General features: G+C 42.0%; 2 protein-coding genes across 3 annotated transcripts in view; one reads left to right on the top strand and one right to left on the bottom strand.

Moving 5' to 3' along the window:
- The window catches only part of shq1 (SHQ1, H/ACA ribonucleoprotein assembly factor), a 48,696-nt gene extending 47,455 nt beyond the window's left edge, over positions 1 to 1,241 (bottom strand). Inside the window, exon 1 of one of the 2 annotated variants that reach the window (XM_085273049.1) lies at positions 1,098 to 1,241. The gene's annotated coding sequence lies outside the window, so the exon portion shown is untranslated. The remainder of the gene's footprint in view (positions 1 to 1,097) is intronic. The other variant, XM_085273046.1, reaches the window with a different exon arrangement.
- gxylt2 (glucoside xylosyltransferase 2) lies at positions 883 to 17,932 on the top strand. Its single transcript, XM_085273050.1, has 7 exons — positions 883 to 1,329; positions 9,179 to 9,377; positions 10,359 to 10,490; positions 13,386 to 13,637; positions 13,966 to 14,089; positions 14,908 to 15,080; positions 16,739 to 17,932. Exons 1-7 carry the CDS (start codon positions 1,043 to 1,045, stop codon positions 16,913 to 16,915), a joined length of 1,344 nt encoding a protein of 447 aa, XP_085129176.1. The 5' UTR covers positions 883 to 1,042; the 3' UTR covers positions 16,916 to 17,932.
- The last annotated feature ends 729 nt before the right edge of the window (positions 17,933 to 18,661 follow it).

Here is an 18,661-nt window from a genome sequence, read left to right as displayed (position 1 = left end):
GATTTTAAAAAATCATTACTGTCAACAGTTGAAATGAAAAATCTAAGGTTTTATCAGAAGATGACATAATAATCAATTTACTTAAAATCATTTATAACTTATAACTTATATATTAGTAGATATATGCTGAAATTGGGGACAATGAGGACATTTAGCCACTCTTGATACTTTAATTAATATTATTATTTCAAATATTAAAATAAATAATAATAATAAGCAGTTACATTATTATTAAGTGACGCACATGTTTATCTATTTTTCATTCCCTTAATTTTGGACATGATGAAAGCCTCCACTGTAGGTGGTGTGACACAAAGAGAAACACTCCCTTGTCAATGCAAACTTGTAAGTATTCTAGCAGATCATTTTTGTTTGTCCTCTTCTATCCCCAGTCATCTGAAGCACTTTTAGCTAAGCGTGGTTTTAAATACAGGATCTGTGAAACCCAAAGTCAGAGCTGATTTAACTTTCATTAATGGTTTTACATTAAATGTCTATGTAAAATAAATACATAAATAACGAACACAAAGACAAGGATTCTGCCGATCATACACAAGAAAGAGAGCAGCACGAATCTTTAAATTGAATATTTAACCCTCAGTTCTAGTGTAGCACAGCGAGTTAAATTCGCTGAAAATTCGCATCCCCTGAATGAAATTACTCCCATGGCCAAATCAGCAGCTAGTCTGACACCATCGTTAATCTATTGCATTCATTAAGATTTAAGCATAAGCATTAGCATTGCCTTAGGAAGGTAAGCTGTGGCGTAATAAAACAGACAAACATTTCAGATACTTTCGGTCTGGTCGAACTATCGTGTGGCGCTATTACTTCAATCATTACGGCAAGGCTGGGGAAGCCACGCCTCCGCCGTATAATCCTCTATGGACGATGAGAAGCAGCACTCCGCTCTCCATCATCATCTGCGGAAAAATGCGAGCGGGGAGCGGTAAGAAAATGTCAGCTCGCGCTGCCCTCCCTCCGCCGCAGACATGAGCGCAGTCCCGACCGCCTCTTCCAACCGCAACAAGTTGCTCTCACCATGCGGATCCACTGCAAAGTAGTTGTGATCGCCGTGTGTTTTGGAGTTTTCTTACTTTTGTACTTTTTGGGGGGCAACGCCGCGGATGATCCGCTGTTGAAAGAAGTTGGAGAGGAGCCGGAGGAGGACAGCAGCTCTTCCCAGTCGCCCTCCCAGCTCGAGCACAACGTTGTTGCAAAGTTTCGGAGGAAATCGCCCGCAGGAGTCGGCGTGCGTCCGGAAGAGCCTCTTAAGGGACGAAAACAGGGGAGACCAATTAGTAGAGGGGCCAGCGTGAATGCAAAGAGGTGAGGAGTGAGGGGGGTGGGGGGTGTTTCCGTTTAAGAGCCGATTTCCTCAAGGCTCTCCCTAAATGAACGTCTCCGCTTTCTCATCCCCATCTTTCCTAGCCTCTGGGAAGTTTCAAAGTGAGGGTGTCGGGTTATAATCGTGCTTTGAGTGAGCCTTATCCTCATCTATCAAACTGCCTACGTTGTGCTCAAGGACGCAGGCTTCACAAAAGCCAGATCTTTTAAGGGACACCCCATCATGCATCTGCTGGGCTGCTTTTCGCTGTTGCAAACATGAGTTTCTCAAGTATGTGGCTGAAATATGGCCAGAGAGCTTGACTGATGTGGTTAGGTGGAAGTGTTGTCAGTATTTGCAAAGAGGAGATCAAACACAAAGCACAACAGGGTGATGAATTGTCACGGGAGCTCAACATCTCGATCATTTGTGCCTTATTATGTGTGAAAGCAGGGCATGGTCTCAGTCCTCTGTTGGTGTTAAAGGGGGTAAAAGGTCACCTTGAAAGACACAAAGTGCACTTCATAAAGGCTGCTACTGTGTACGGAGCAGCTCGGGCTCCCATTTGGTTTCACTTGAACATGAGTCAGACATTATGGGAAGTAGTCTGCTAGAACTATTTACAGAAAAGCTTATCGGGTGTGATTTTTATTTTTGTTCGTTACAAAGAAGCTGCCACAAAGACAGATGACCTGAATAAATCAGCACCGTGGCAGTATCTCAGATATCGGCAGCTGCTATTTGTGTTTAAGATTGAGGGCATTTTGTCTTCCAGCTTTCTAATTTCAGCCTTGCATTTCCTCCTGTCTTGCATGCCAGCTGTGCCATAATGGCCACTATGTGGCCGTGGAGATTACCCACGCTGGCAGGCTGCTGTAATATGTATTCCACTCCATAGCCGTACTCAAGGTTGGGGACACTGTTCGGCAGATAAACGCCATCAAGGCGTTACGCCGTGAAAGGACCTTTGCGTCTCTGCAGAAACCACGCTCCTCCATGTGTGCTGCACGCTGATAAGGAAGATGGGGTGGAAGGGGTCACCGGTGGCCATTAAACAAACACGAACAGGTTGGAAAATGCTCAAGACTGACTGCTGCGATTAGGGGAAGAGCACTGAGCATCTTTGCCAGAACCTCTAAAAAAACAACTTTGTTTTGTCTCATTGCTCAAGCTGAGAGTATCAGACCAGAGGACTGGGAACAATTGGGAGTCGTTTTCAGGTCTGCAGACACACTTTGCAGACTGTAAAGCTCTGATAGTGAATCATAACGACACAAACGGAGAGTTGAGTTAACACTCTCTTTTATTACAACTGTCTGTTCAATCCATGCTTCATAACTTGTATCTCTCCCTTTGTTTGCGAGTCTGAACCGCTGAACAGATTTCCTGTGCAGCTTTCTTATTAGACAAACATGCCTTTTTTTTTTCCTAATCATATAATTTCCTCTTGACACATCACACCGTTTCCTGTGGCCAAAAATAGCGAAGAACGTCCTCTATGTCGCCCCAACCCACACGTACTGGAGGCTATAATGCGTTGTTGTCTTTATCACTTCAAACGCCCAACGCTTGCGAGGTCCACACACCCTTTTTTTTTTTACGATTTTTTAAACAGAGCGTGATTGGTTAATGTGCTCCCCACCCTCAGCTTAATTAAAAACAGAATTAGGGTTTAGGTCCAGGCTCTGTGACTTACGATCCTTACCTGTAACTTTCCCGTTCCGTCACTCTGACGTCTTCATTACCGTCAGCGTGTGTTCCAGATGCTTTGTTGCACTGCGTTAAAGCGTGAATCTGCAGGGTGAGACTGGTGTTGATACTCTGTGTCGAAACAAATCCCCTGCCCTGTCACTTCAGATATAGCTAAGCAGCATTCTTCCCAGTAAAGAAGTCACTGCCTCGCGGTGGCATTATGCATAGCTATAAAAATGTCATCTTGCATGACTGAGCACTCACTCAGCTCGGAGTGGTTTTTGAAATCTCCCTGCTTGCCTGTGCAGCCGACGTGGCTGGAGAGGGTGCTTGTGTGAGCCTCATCGGAGGGAGTTTTGCTTCTCTTTTAGTTTGGCTAACTCACTTTTAAATTGCCAGTAAATGAGTCATTCTGAGGCAGAAAGATAGCGTGGGGCTGGGTAAAATCCCTCATCTGTAAAGAGCTGGGTTTGAAAGTCATAGCTTTGAACTTGACAGCAACAACAAAAATAAAGATAATAAATGATTAATAATAGAAGCATTTACTGAGCACTAAGCTGATTCATTGATCAGCCAAGCTGCAAAAACTTTGATCTACTGGGATGAGTAGGACTCTGATGCCAGATGTTTGCTTTGTATTCGTTTCTGGCAGCTTGACATTATAGGGAAAAAAATCTTTTATACCTTTACACAACTCAATAAAGCTATTTGAAGATGTCACTTTGGGCTCAGGGAGGTGGTGATTGGTGTATTCAACTCATTTTTGGAAGTTTTCGTGTGCACATTCCAGCTTTCACAGAAAGTCCTTTATCTTTTAACGTCAACCCCGCATTTGCATTTATTTTCATGACTGACTACGCTGTTAATCGCATTTACACATGCCAAAGTTAGAAAAATGGATTTTTGTGGTAGTTCCCACTTTCACTTCATTTCCAAAGTGTCTTTGAGCTGCAGGGGTGTATGATACACAGGCAGTCATGGCATAGGAACTTACCATGCTGGTGTTTGATGGTTGATATCACTGTAAAAGAGGTGTTTGCGTGGTGCTTTTTTGGTTCTTATATACCACTGGTTTCTCTTACTGGTAAAAGTTAAATAAACATTTCATATATGCTTAAAGATCTGGGATGTTCTGATATGAGATGGAGATACCTGCTGTAAAGATCTCACCAAACACTCATTTGCTAAACTCTCCACTAACATCCATCAGCCGTATCACTCTGCTGAAGGAAGCAGCAGCATACCCATGACATATCTATCACTACCACCTCATCTCCTGAAGCTATAGGCCAGGGACAAGATGTGTATTTCCAACGTTTAGTGCAGTGTGGAAAATCTCACCATTAGACGTCCATAGATTACAGAGCGTAGTCGTAGCTACAGTAGGATCACCATTACTCTTTAGTGAGCCCTTTTAGTCTGGAGGAGGTAAAAGGAGTCGAGGAGTCAGCGAAGCTCGCTTCTGTGCACTGACAGATATACTGATGTTGAGGATATCCTCAACGTTTTCTGTCAGTAAGCGCTGGTGTTTTTGTCAGTGTTAGCTGCTGTTAGCTGGCGTTAGTGGGTCTAACATTGCTGGACTTGGAAACTTCAAGAACTCACACAGTATGAGAATGTAATCAAACAGTTGTAATCAAGCTGTTTTTGTTATTTAGCCGACTTAACGTCAGCTGCTCGGAGATGGAACGGTCACATGTCCAATCTGCTGACAATAACTGTCGTTTTCGTGTGTTAGAGCCCCGACTTCAGTTCAGGAGATGAGGCTTGAGGTGAGGAGGAAGAGCGTGACGTTTTATCCAGATGCCAGCCATGTTGTTTCTGTCCTTTGCATTTTGATTTTCAGATGATAAACCATTGGTATGATCCTTCGTATCTTGAGTCTGAAGGTGCAGGCTTGCATTAAAACTTGCCTCCATGCACACAAACGCCTACAAGTTCTGCTCTCTTCCGCCTTTGGTGTTCTACGCATTTGACCTGCATGTAGGCGCGTATATAAAACATGATTAGGCAGAATGGCAGTGTACTTTTAGTACCAGTCCAAAGCAGAGATAAATGGAGAGGGTTGTGTCATGGAGTGCATTTGGCATAAAATCTTAGCTATATCAAACACGTGGTTCATAAAATATGAAGAAGAAGATTCAGTATGGCATGAAATAAGCAACTTACTGTTTACAGACATCAATCCGAGGATCCCAAGTCCTTTTTCAACCACCTTTTGCAACCATCTTGCCATTTTGGTTATTAGACATTTGTGAGGTGGCTTCAGTTTTGATTTGCATTTGCAATTTAACTTTAGAGAACTTGGTCAAGGTTTGTGGTGGACACAGAAAAGAGGATATGATGATGGCAGCAGTGCGTGCGTGCCGCTCTCTGTTCGGGTTTCTTTGCATCGGCCTCTCTGATGAATCTCTTACTGGGTTTTAGAGTTTGTGAAAGTGAATATCTCCGGCCTGAGTCAGCGCGTTTTGGTCGTTTAAGAACTGCGCTGACACGTTGCATGTTTATTTTAGCACGTTCGGCTCAGCATGCTGATGAATGCAAATGTTCTGAGAGGGCAGCTGAAATGAACACATAAAACCAGATTCTTGTGGCAGCTGCGTCAGTGATTGTTCATGAGTGGTCACATGCGATCTGAGGTTTTCTTCTGTTTTCTCTTGTGCCCCAGCTGAATAACATTCAAGCAAAGAATCCAGCGGATCAGCCCCGAGAAGTAGCTCTGGCACTCTCTGTCGTATAGTCTCAACTTTAATCAGCTGAATTCTGTTTAACCACTTGAGACGGGCTTCTTCAAACCAATGCGAACACATCGGTCAGAAGTCCACCAAACAGGGTTACATTCGGATTAATTAAATGTCTTCAAGGTGTTCTCTGGGACATCGCTTGTACATTTTTCTTTTATCTCTAGAGGCGCTGCCTTTTTCCTCTCCTTGCGTGCTTTGAAAGGGTCGGTGGTGGTGCTTTTGTAGGCGAAGGGTTCCTCTTGTGCCTGCTATGCAGCCGATAAGGAATTCAAGTCCTTTTGTACCTCGTCTGTGCTTTTTGACTGCTTCCAGATGTGAGGAGCGGTGCCATGACACAAACCATTATGTGAGCAGCCCATGCTTAATGTGGCAAACACATTATTAACGTATTTTTTATGTGGGGTTTTTTTTGTCTTGTCATTCAGGTTTATGCAAAAAAGCCTTTATTTATTTTGCATGACTAAGTGCAACGCGATTGCATCCTTGCAGGGGATAGGGATTGCATTTTTCTGTGGGGAAATGGGTTGTGTGTTCAACAACCTTGACAGAACATCAGCCCCTGAAGCGTGGCGGACAGATTTCTCAGCACCTTCTCGTTCATCCTAATCTGCAGTTCATCATTGTCCCGCACCCATGCAGAAAACGAAGTGTCACGCTTGAGGACTGCCCCGCAACCCACCTGTCGAGTTTCACTCTTCTCCCTTCCTATCCATTTTATGCTAGGCTCCCGCTTGTTTCAGACGCAGAGGAAATGCAGGTCTTCTACAACTGTCTTCTCCATTTTGCCTTCCCCAGCTCTCCTCCTCAAAGAAAAAAACAAGCAAAAAAAGCTATATGTTGAAACAAAAGGTTCTTTGTTCTTTTATTCGTGCCAGACTTTTTCCTCTTTGGCTAGGTCAACATTCATGTTGAAGGTATTGTTATCACAAGCGGCCCCATGTAGTGCTTACACAAAAGAAAAATAGATGATGTTGACCTTAACTTTAGGCTGCCCCATTACATAAATGTTTCCCTATCATAGAGCAGGCTAGGCCGCGCTGCTCTGCAGAGAGAGCGCTTAAACCCGATAAAGAACCCCCTTCCCTTTGAACATGGAAGAGCAAAGTCCAGTCGCAGAGGTAGTCGTGTGTGAAGGTGTTTGTTAAATGATATACTGAGGCGCACATGTAACATGACTGAGAAAAATAGTTGACCTTTCATTTCGATAGGAGGATGGCTGCTTGTTATTTTTTTTAAATTCTTCACTTCCTCCTGTTGTCATCCATATAAATCCCAAATGATGTTTTTGTTGTTGAAGTAAGAAGCCGGTACTATTAATACTGACATCCATACAAGTGGCAAAAAGAGCTTAAGGCTGAATGCATTTGTTTTTTAACAGATATAATTATTCCCAGTATCACCCAGACGGTTTGCACCGACTTTAAAAAGATAACAGCAGGAATAGAAACAAAACACGCTGTAATGAAGGGAAAGTGGAATCACAACCTTTTACTCAATACGCTTGCATCATTCACCTGAACCTAACCTTGCTTAAACGTTATATGGTGTGATGTTATTGCTTAGCTTCTTTTTTAAAGCTTTGATTATTGATTCAGTTCAGTTTGTGGGTATTAATTCATGCACAGCTCTCTTAAAGTCTAGGTCTGTCAGGTTGAGCTCTGGACTTTAACTGGGACATTGCAACACTTTGATTCTTTTCTTTTTCAGCCAGTTGTAGATTTGCTGCTGTGCTTGGGGTCACCGGCCTACTGCATGACCCAATTTCAGTCAAGCTTTAGCTGTCAGATAGTTGGCCTCACATTTGCCTTGATTTGTTCAGTCTTTTGATAAATGTGCTAACATGTTAACCAAGGCCTTTAGTGTCTGAATTTGGGTTTTTTTTGTTGGGGTTTTTTGTATTTTCTCTGAGCCTGGGATGAATTTGCTGAAGTGTGGACTCCTGGAAAGGTTGTGCCATTGTTTTAACACACATCTGAATGTTTGCTCCCAGCAAATTGTCAAAACTTGTGCTTTTATAGAGGCGCTCACCGCGCTATGTATTTGATTAGCAGCACCTGCTAATCAAATGTAAACAACTCCTATGTAAGCAGTGAGGGTATACTTAGTTTTCTTTATAACAGGACTACACAGTACATCTTTTGAAAACGCTGTTTTTCACTTGACTGTGGGTCTCTCAAGTTGTTTTTTTTTGGTGTGGTTTGTGTGCAGCTAGCTTGGTAGCCATTGAGTCTGGTAGAAAATAAACGGTAATATCTTTAGTAAAAACCTTTCGCTGACTAAATAAATGACAGAATGAATCTAAAAATCTCAAATTGGGTTGATATTTTACATATGCAGTGTTTTGTTGTTGTTGTTTTTTTTAAATTTGTTTTAAAGTCGGGTTTTGCAAATCTTCTTTGTGAAATATTAGAAAACCACTCTGTTGTTAACAGACCCTATTGTGCCCTGAATATTTAGACATTTTAAAAAATGCTTTTTTCTATAACATAAAGGACATTTTTAAATGCCCAGTGTGGCTAAATCAAACTGCTGAAGCAGCCTTCATGCTAAACACTGGAGCTAAGTGGCGGTGACGCTAAAGCTCGAGGTTAGCATTTTATTTCTGGCATTTGCATATTTCATTGAAAATTTAACATTTTTACTTTAATTTATACAGCACCAAATCACAACAACGTTTGCTTTAAGGCATAAATGTGAATATTATCTTGCTGAACAAAAACCTAGCATCAAATTGTCTTGGTGATGAACTATGTTCTAGCAGTACAATTACATAGGGTTTATAAGGTTAAAAAAACGTAGAATTATCTTAATAATTATTATCTGTTTATTCACTTATGGGCTTCCCCACCAAGTAAAAAGTAAAAAGTGTCATGCTTAAGTATAATATTATTTTGGGGTATTTTCATAAATGGTGTTCATGGGGATATATGTGTAGTTATAACCAAAAGCCATCAGTTTATGTTGGCTTACAAGAAATATAAATATAGGTGTCAGCTTTCCAAAGACCATATGGGTTGGAGCTCTTGTGGAAGTCTGAAATTATGGCGTCCGTTTCAGTAATTTCATTTTTCTGTGTATGTTTTGGTTCCACTGTGCTGTGGTCCATCTGTTGAGCACAAATTGCTCTTCACAGGCTCTGCAGCTTGCAGGCCAATTTGCTGGCGATGAGTGAGGGGAACAAGGTTTGTGATTGTCAGCACATACACCCCCACCCCACCCAAACGTGTGGCCTTGGCCCATTGAAATCTAAAACGGACAGCTAGGTGGAGGAAAAACTCGACATCCGGCACATCTTTTGTTGCAATTACTGCCAGCTTTTGATCTCGATATAGTAATTTCATTATACTGAGGTGTTATTGTTTTTCTTTTATACAGGACTGCCAGTGCTTCATCTTCTACATTTACTCTTTTCTAGTAAACCACGGAGTAATGTAGCCCGACCTGTAACCAGGCGCACCAAGGCGGAGGACGTCATGCATTTGGCCGTGGTGGCTTGTGGGAACCGTCTGAACGAGACCCTCACCATGGTAAAGTCAGCCCTCCTGTTCAGCTTAAAGAAGATCAAGTTTCACATTTTTGCTGAGGACCCCTTGGCCCTGCAGTTTAAAGAAAGGGTAAGAACCCTGTAATGTGTTTTGAGCCAAAAACCTGTATTTTCAATGCACCTTGCTGTCTGCTTTGCTGTTCAGGATCTTACTCTGATTTTTGAGCTACCACAGCACATGTTAAACACTCCTTTCTTTGTAATAGATGACACCGAGATCACAGCAGTTGTAACTCGGAGCCTCTCTTAGACTCACTCTTGTACCCTTTTATCTCAAGGCCGGGGCGTAATATATCACCGAGACACGCTGCGTTATTCCGCCTCCCCCCGCCTCAAAGTCACCTTTACGGAGGTGCGTTGGCGTGACTTTGATTAGTTCCACTGATACTGTAACTAACAGCCTTTTAACATTGCTTCAATTGATGGGCCACAAATATCAGCAGAAGTACCTTTAAACATCTTTAAATCTTAATCCTAAAAGCCCCGTGAGCCAGCGTTCCTGTGTGCGGTGAATCACTGCCATGTGTTGAAAATTCCCATGAGGGGGGAGTCGTGGTAGCTGAGGCCTGTAATAATGTGACACATATGCCAGAAAGGAGCCACAGGAAAGGTTAGTCTCACCTCCCTTGATCTCTTATGCTCCTCCTGCTTGTGGCGCTCTCTCTGTCTCTCTCGCTCTTCCCAGGGCCAAACTGTTGAACTGGTGATTATGGAGAGATTTAACGCCTAACTGGTCAGATAACGCGAGCTTCAGCAAACCTCGCCATGCTTTAAGATGGTGCCTTCCCTTGTTTAGATTATTGCGTTTTAATAAAATAGCAGCTGGTTGCTGCACGCGTACCAAAAAGAGCCAATCAGCAGCCGGAGACGTGACTTCATTGTTTGAAATGGCCACCTGCACAAGCTGATAAGTCTGTGAAAAAAGCAAAAGGGAGATTAGCTTTCAGTCTAATTGTTGTTTATCCTGACTCTTTCTCACGCAGCCTGCCTTACTCAAAGTCAGTTAGACGCTTTTTTTGGCGTAACACACCGCATGTTGCTTTACTTTCAGCTGAACCAGTGGCCTCGCTCTGTCGCAGCCAAGTTCCAGTACAGAATCTACTCCATCTCCTTCTCGGTGGGAAACGCTGACGAGTGGAAGAAGCTCTTCAAGCCCTGCGCTGCTCAGAGACTCTTCCTCCCCGTAAGCCTGCCACACTTATCTCACCTAATATCCCCACCATGCTTAATGTCATTAGCCGGTGTTAAGAAAAAATGTTAATCCATCTCTTTTCTACTTAAACAATCTTATTACCCTCTTCACTGGATGATTACAGCTAGATACTGGCTTGTTTATTGATGATTTCATACCTTCTCAGCAGCAATTATGTAACAAATAAGAATTCCCCAGAGAACAAATCCAGTAATTCCATCAAGTGAGGCTCATGCCGCCTATTGATTTCCTTTTTCTGACACGGTTCATTGCAGTAACAGTCAGCGTTCTTACCATGTAATGAACATGTGGCAGATCAATAGGTGTTTTTTTTTTTGTCTTGCTGCAAGGCAATCAATAGACATTCACTATTCACTTTATTAGGAACACCTACTGAGCACCTTTCTATTGCCTCGTCAATAATCTGAATTAAATAGAACATGCCTCTTGATTCAGTGTTATCACATATTTCCATATATGTTACAGTTAATGCTGTAGAACTCCCTCATTACTAGAGTCAGACTGTATGGACATAACCGCATCATGTCTCCTGTATTTTGGGAGGTTTGGGGGGGGTTAAGGCGTAACTTGCCATATCTGGACTTCACCCACCAACACTGTATAATCCTCTAGTAGGGTTTGCTGGAACACACAGCAAACTGTACTATTTGTCAATTAATTCTGCTCAAATGTACAGTGGCCCTGAGAGGTCAAATGCATTAAAACAAATAGAAAAGGCTGCAAAAAAGGACTCAAAAGCACAGTGGAAGTTCAATATAAAAACCTCACAATTGAAGCAATTTTGGCATACGAAGGATGGCACTGTGACATGCTTAGAATAAGCAGGGGACTCACTGATGTTGTTGGGGAGAAAAAGATGAAGTTTTTTAGCATCTTTCTCTTTATGGACATTTTCTTAAGTTGCAGTCCGTTTGACCGCTCAGGGTCGCCGTGCAAAAAGGTTCAAAAGGCAGCAACATAAAAAACATTGTGGAGAGCTCTGGTTCAAGTCTAACCACAACTACAGCATCTTCTTTAAGCACGTGTCAGTCAAAGCAGCTACATATCTTTACCAGTTTCATCCAGGCTGGAGAAACTGATCAGGAAGGCTAGCTCTGTGGTCGGCATGAAGCTGGACACTCTGGTGACAGTGGCAGAGAAAAGGACATTAAAGAAACTGATGGACATTATGGACAATGCCAGACATCCTCTGCACACGGCCATAAACAACCAGAAGAGTCTGTTCAGTGACAGGTTGCTTCTCCCAAAGACAAGAACTAACAGACTTAAAAACTCCTTTGTCCCACACGCCATCAGACTGTTTAACTCCTCCCTGGAGGGGAGAGGGAGGGGAAACAGGAGGACAAAGGAGGGAACAACTAAGCTGTAGTGCCTCTTCACCTCACTGTGCAATACCTTGTGCAATACTTTTGTAAATAGTCAACGGTGCAATAGACTCAATACTCGAAATGTGCAATTCACTTGTATTTTTATTTTTATTCCTATTTATTCTATATTTTATTTATATTGTCTCTGTATTTATATATATATATATATGTGTGTGTGTGTGTGTGTGTATTATATATATATATATATATATATATATATATATATATATATATATAAAATATTCTGTAACTCTGTAACTTCTGTCGGTGCTGTGCTTTTTTGGAAATCGAATTTCCCAGAGGAACCCACCCGAGGGATTAATAAAGTTCTATCTAATCTAATCTAATCTAAAATGGATGAGGTATTTAAAGGAAAAAAAATATTTACAGGTTCTGTGTTTTGTTTCATTTATCCTTCCATGTAAACTCTAGTTTGTACAGATTGGATTGGTGCTGGTTTAATTGTTTTTCCAAGTAACGTTGCTTGACTTCGCAACATTCCTGTAGCAGTGTAATGAAACCCAGATTTCCTCTTGAAGAACTAAAACTTGTGCACTGCATCCTCCACTTTGTTCTTTAGCGTTCTTCCTCTGCATCTTCCTGTCAGCTGAGCCAGGAAAAAATAAAGCAGTAGTCTGTTTTGCTGCTACAGAGCAGATACTACAGTATGTTTTGAAGGAAATAGCTATCTTCACGTGTTGGTTGGGATAGTTGGGGTTCATTAATACTGACATTCATTTATATGTGCTGTGCCGTCTGATGATACTGCCTAAGAGAAGCCTGTATAATGTAAACAGAAGTGGTCCTAGCACAGAACCCTGTGGTACTCCATAGTTAACTTCAGTGTTTGAAGAGGACTCTCCATTTACATAAACAAATTGGAGACTATTAGATATACATGATACAAACCACTGCACCGGAGTACCTGTAAGGACCCGAAGTCTTTTTGCAACCGCTCTAACAGTAATTTTCCTCCAGCCCAACTGGACAAACGAACAAACTGTATTATTGTAGGGTCTGTAACTTAAAATATAAAGTGCTTTGAGGCAACTGCTGTTAGCATTTGGTACTATATAAATAAAATTTAATTGAATTTGGGGGTTAATTTTCCCTGTATTCTTTTTTAGTACATATTGATAATGTGTGGCATAAACCAGCGGTCCTCAACCCCTGGGCCATGGACTGGTACTGGTCCATGAGTCGTTTGGTACTGGGCCGCGAGAGTTGAGGCTCAGGTGTGACATTTATGGTTTTCAGGGTTTTTATCAGTTTTTATTGTAATTTTCCGTCGTTTTTATCGTTAACTCGGTTTCCCTGGGTCTTTTCCCGTCTGTTATGAATAAATCTTTTTTTCGGTTTTATTTTGTTGTATTTATCCGCGACACCTTAAAGGCCGGTCCGTGAAAATATTGTCGAACATAAACTGGTCCGTTGGTGCAAAAAAGGTTGGGGACCGCTGGCATAAATATTGTATTTACGTCTAAAATTGTACTTCCAGGTCATCTTGAAGGACGTGGACTCTTTACTCTATGTGGACACTGATGTGCTGTTTCTGCGCCCTATGGATGATATCTGGAATCTACTGAAGTCCTTCAACAGGACGCAGCTGGCAGCGATGGCCCCAGAGCACGAGGTACCCAAGATTGGCTGGTACAGCCGGTTTGCCCGCCACCCTTTCTACGGAGTCACGGGCGTCAACTCTGGTGTCATGCTGATGAATCTCACACGGATCCGCAGCACGCTGTTCAAAGTAAGGTCAAAACAGTACTATTTCCCCACACTCTGATCGGTAGAAAGCTAAAGTGGGCTGCAATTTCCTATTTGCATTCTGAAGGGCTGTTTCCTTGAGCTCAAGTGACAGGCAGAGTGCTATGAGTGGGCTGTGATTAAAGCTTTCCAGATTACCATGACAGCATCACAGACTTCTGCCCTCAGAACTCAATTTAACAGCTCTAATACTGGCAGCAGATTGCACATGGAAGCGGGAATGTAAATGTGCTCCGCCTTTGATGATTTTTTTATTTATTTTTTTTAATGCTCCTCTTAAGCTGTTCTTTTTATTAATCCTTGTATTTCAGAACAGTATGATCCCTACTGGCCTGTCTTGGGAGGATCTTCTTCATCCACTCTACCAGAAATACAAGAACCATATCACCTGGGGAGATCAGGACCTCCTCAATATCATCTTCCACTACAACCCAGGTACAAGCTCCTTTTTCAAGTGTGTGTGTGTGTTTGTCTGTATACATAAGAAATGCATTAATTGCACTATGTTACGTTATGTTTAAGGCCTAATCCAAACTGCTTATCCATGCATATGAGTGCACTTTGAAATACCAGTCTGCAGACAGCCCAAACAACAGCTTCTCACCATCAACATGTTTCCAAAAATTGCATCTTATTTTCACTTTTGCTAAAGTCTGCTTCATGAATCTGGCTGTGTAAACACCAAGGCTGTGGCTGCAGGCGAAAGCAGACTGAGATCCAGCTGCAGCCGCCAGATGTAGGCATCAAATGCTCAGAGCCGTCAGCAGAGCTGGCATCATTCGCATTTGCTCAGAGCCAAATGGAGTGTCTTGTTTTTGTATATTAAGCGCTTTGTGTTCTCTGCTGTCTGAGTATATTCATATATTCATGTTGGTCCATCAGCGTTTTTCTGATCTGTGTTTTTCTTGGTGAGGAAACTTTTTCTCCTGGTAGTAGCGTACATACCAATCAAGGACCTCATGTTCTTTAAGCTAATGCACCACTATTGAGGGTTCAGAACAAATAAGTTAATCAATATTTGTGTTTCTTTTTCTATTGATTTTTATCATGCAATTCAATGATCAGCTCCTCTATTACAGCAGAAGCAGGTTTTTTGTTCTTTGTGCTGACATTAAAACGATCTATTTTCCCAACTCTGTTTATTCTATAATCTTCTGGTATGTCTGGATGCATATTTAGTTTTCCCTTCAAGAAACACATTGATGCAATTACCTGATTAAGAAATAAACCATTTCATCGTTTCCCCCCTCCAGAGCGTCTATTCATCTTTCCATGCCAGTGGAACTACAGACCTGACCACTGTATGTACGGTAGTAACTGCAAAGGGGCTGAAGAGGAAGGCGTGTCCATCCTCCATGGCAACCGTGGCGTATATCATGATGACAAGCAGCCAGCGTTTAAAGTAGTCTATGATGCAATCCATGATGTGAGTATCCCAGGAGGATCTGAAAGTTATGTGTGACTTATGCTTCTGAGGGAAATCTTAAATTACATTTATCCCTACGCCACAACCTCTTACGTAACGTTATCAGTTCAGTTTTATTTACATAGTGCCAAATCGCAACAGAAGTTGCCTCAAGGTGCTTTATATTATACAGTAAACACCCTACAATAATACAAAGAAAACCAGAAAAATAAAAAACAACAATCAACAACAATGACCCCCTGTGAGCAAGAGCTTTAGCAACAGTGGGAAGAAAAAACTCCCTTTTAACAGGAAGACACCTCCAGCAGAATTTGGCTAAGGAAGGAGCGGCCATCTGCCGCGCCCGGTTGGGGTGAGGGGAGGAATGGAATAAAGACACACTGTGGAAGAGAGCCAGAGATGATTAATAACTAATAAATAACTGATAACTAATAAAAAAATTTTTTAGCAGTCTTGTAGGACTGGGACATGTTGGTGTTTTGAAGGAACCTGACGTGCACCTCCTGAGAAATGTAGCTACACATCAGGTTGCAGCATACCACAATGGTTTGAATAGCATGGAAGGTTGTGGTGTGGGGATTAAAAGGAGTTTCCAGTTCCTACATTAGTTAGGATGTTGATTTCACACATATAAATCAAGCTTTACTGACTCAGTATGGCAGTGATGCACAGTGCCCTCTGTTGGAACACTATGTCCAGTAGTAACTGGACATAGTGAATCGCAGGGCTAACACATAGACACAGACAACCATTCGCACTCACATTTACACCTTTGGGCAATTTACACTTTCCAATTAACCTATCCCCACTAACTACATGTCTTTGGACTGTGGGAGGAAGCCAGAGTACCAGGAAAGAACCCATGCAAACTCCACCCCGGCCTGATGGTGGAATTGAACTCAGGACCTTCTTGCTGTGAGGCAACGGTGCTAACCACATGATCCGTCAATATGTGCAGGCAATCAGCTGACCTCATTTTTGGGGCACATAATGTTGCTGAATCTGATCTGAAGCAATGACAGGTCATAGCACTTCCACCACAGGCTCATGTGGGTAGTTGTTGGAAAATACCTCAAATTCATTGGAGCAAAACACACATTCAGGTAGATGCACTTGCTCAGTACAAATTTCCATTGTGCTGCAATAAGGCCTGAAAGCTGTAGCATAGCTTGGCGTCATGATCGGAGGAATACTTGCTTAGCTCTGATAAAGCTGCTAAAATACAGAATGGAAGTCATGCAAATGAAAATGTGTCCCAACAAGCTGCTAAAGGAGCAATTCTACATATAAGTGTGTGTAGACCTGTTTCTGTAGCAGCATTGTTTAGCTCAGAAAAAAAGAACAGCTATGACTATTTATTTTGTGATTTCAAATTCTCTCCCCTTGCACTCATGAAACAATCTGGGTCAGTTTAAAATTAGAATTTGTTTTCTCCGGCAGCAGAGTCGGTTCCCCCCCTGCTCTGCTGAGATAAGCCTCTTAAAGACGAGCAGGGTCGTAATTTATGATTAATACCGAGGCCCGCCCCACCCCTGCCAACCGAATGTGTAAATATCATTTAGCCTATGATATGTTCTAGATCAAACAAAAAAAACCTGCGCAAACGCACAAAACTTTGGGTTTGGAACTGACATGGGCCGATGTCTCCGTCTCTGCAGTTTCCCTTTGAGGACAACATGTTCCAGTCGCTCTTCTACCCCATCCAGACCAAGTTCCTGGAGACGGTCAACACGCTCTGTGGTCGGATTCCCCAAGTCTTCCTCAAGCAGATCGAAAAGACAATGAGGAAGGTGTTTGAGGACAAAGTGGTCCGCCACGTCAGGCCACATAAATAACTGATGGAGAAAGTGGGTGTCCCTGTGGATTCTCAGATGAAACTGGTGGCTCTGCATTTGCAGTGTTCAGCGCATGACACTTTCTGGAATAAGGGTCTCATGAACATTATGAGCCTCTGGTAATTAGTAATCACCCTATGCATACAGTGCTGGTCAGTGACGTCGCCGAATAAGTTTGCCTTATAACCGTCTTTATTTTGACATCACAAGTGATGTAAAGTATAAGAATGTTGGAAAACTAGAAAGTATCAGCTCATCTCAAGTGTGTAAGACAAATTTAAGCCGTGTTTTTGTCAAGATTTGTACAAAGGTGTCTTGTCTTTTTTTACTTTTCTTCTCAAGCATTTGAAGTTCTCCTCCTAACCATTAGGGAGATGTGTATGTGCTACACAGAGTCAACTTTGGACAGCGTTACTACCTTGAAGTAGTAGATTTATAAACCACTCCTCTAAAATTGTGAATGTTTTATCAGCAAATAACTTGAAGTGTGAATCTGTGTAAATGAGTTTGTGGTCTGTTTTGCAGTTGCCAAATGCCGCTGACAGTATTACACACAGCACAGCAGAAGAAATGTAGACTTTTGTGTTGAATACTGAATGTCACAATGCACTTTGACATTAGGACTGGAAGGTTGTTGTTGTTGCACATATGTCTCCATTAGATACAACACGACTCGACTGAAATCAAAACCAAAAGTGCTAGATTTTGGAAAAAAAGGAAGAAAAAAAAAAAAGGTGTCAAACCACAGCAGATCATGTACCGTATGAATATTCATGTCTGACGTTTTCTTTCCTGGCAGAAGAAAATAAGTGCTGTAGATTTGTGTGTTTGAGAGTCTCCGAGCCTGTAATCTGATGTGTGGTGTACGTACCATGTGATCAATGATGAACGCATGGGCTGTATATTTTAAAGTTGCTTTTAAAGGGGTATAAAGCGCCAAATGTATCAAATCATTCAACCTGGAAACTGAATAGCTGTACACTCAGCGTGTGTTTCTTAATAAAACAATGCAATGTCCTGAGTTTACCTTAGCCTCATTTATGCTCATATAGTCTTGGTGAAAAGAACGTACCGCATCTGTCAGTTCTGAGGTTTTTACACATCACAACATCATAAAAGGAAAAAAAAGTATCTAATTCTGAGCAGGTCTTAAAGTAAGGACAGGAACATGTGACATATCACTCTGTGTTGTTTATTTAACAAAAATGAAGCCAAAAGGCAGAAGCCGTGTGTGGAAAAAATTGAGTAGCAGTAATAACTTCCTGTGCGACTCCGACATCGTTGTGGAGGACTTATGGCCCAGTTTTCATTACAGTGTTGCTTCAGTTCAGAGGTTTGCACACTTCTGTTAATTTCAGTACGTTTCAGGTCTGAACTTTGACTTGGCATTTAAAACACCTTGATTATTTTCTCTTTCAGCCATTCTCTGATCCTGTTCCAGGATCCAGTTTAGGCTAAGCTTCAGTTGTTGGAGATGGTCTTGACTCTGTAATACTTTGGTATGCAGAGGAGTTAACAGTCTGCTCAATGACTGGGACTTCAAAACAACCCCAAATCATCACCCCTCCAACACCATGCTTGAGAGCTGGTATTAGGTGCTTTGTTTGGGGTTTGCTGTACCTTGTGGTCAAAAACCTCCACTTTGGTCTCATCTGTCTAAGAGACAGTGTTCCAGAAGTCTTATAGTTTGTTCAGATACAATCTTCCAAACATCAGCTGTGCTGCCTTGTTTTTCTTTGGGGTTTT

This window comes from Mchenga conophoros, linkage group LG5, assembly GCF_057382185.1.
Source record: "Mchenga conophoros isolate Kocher_MC1m ecotype Shallow Benthic linkage group LG5, M_conophoros_male_GT1.1, whole genome shotgun sequence".
Lineage (NCBI taxonomy): Eukaryota > Metazoa > Chordata > Actinopteri > Cichliformes > Cichlidae > Mchenga > Mchenga conophoros.
Note: the sequence above shows the minus strand (reverse complement) of the source record. Positions and strands in the feature narration are given on the sequence as shown.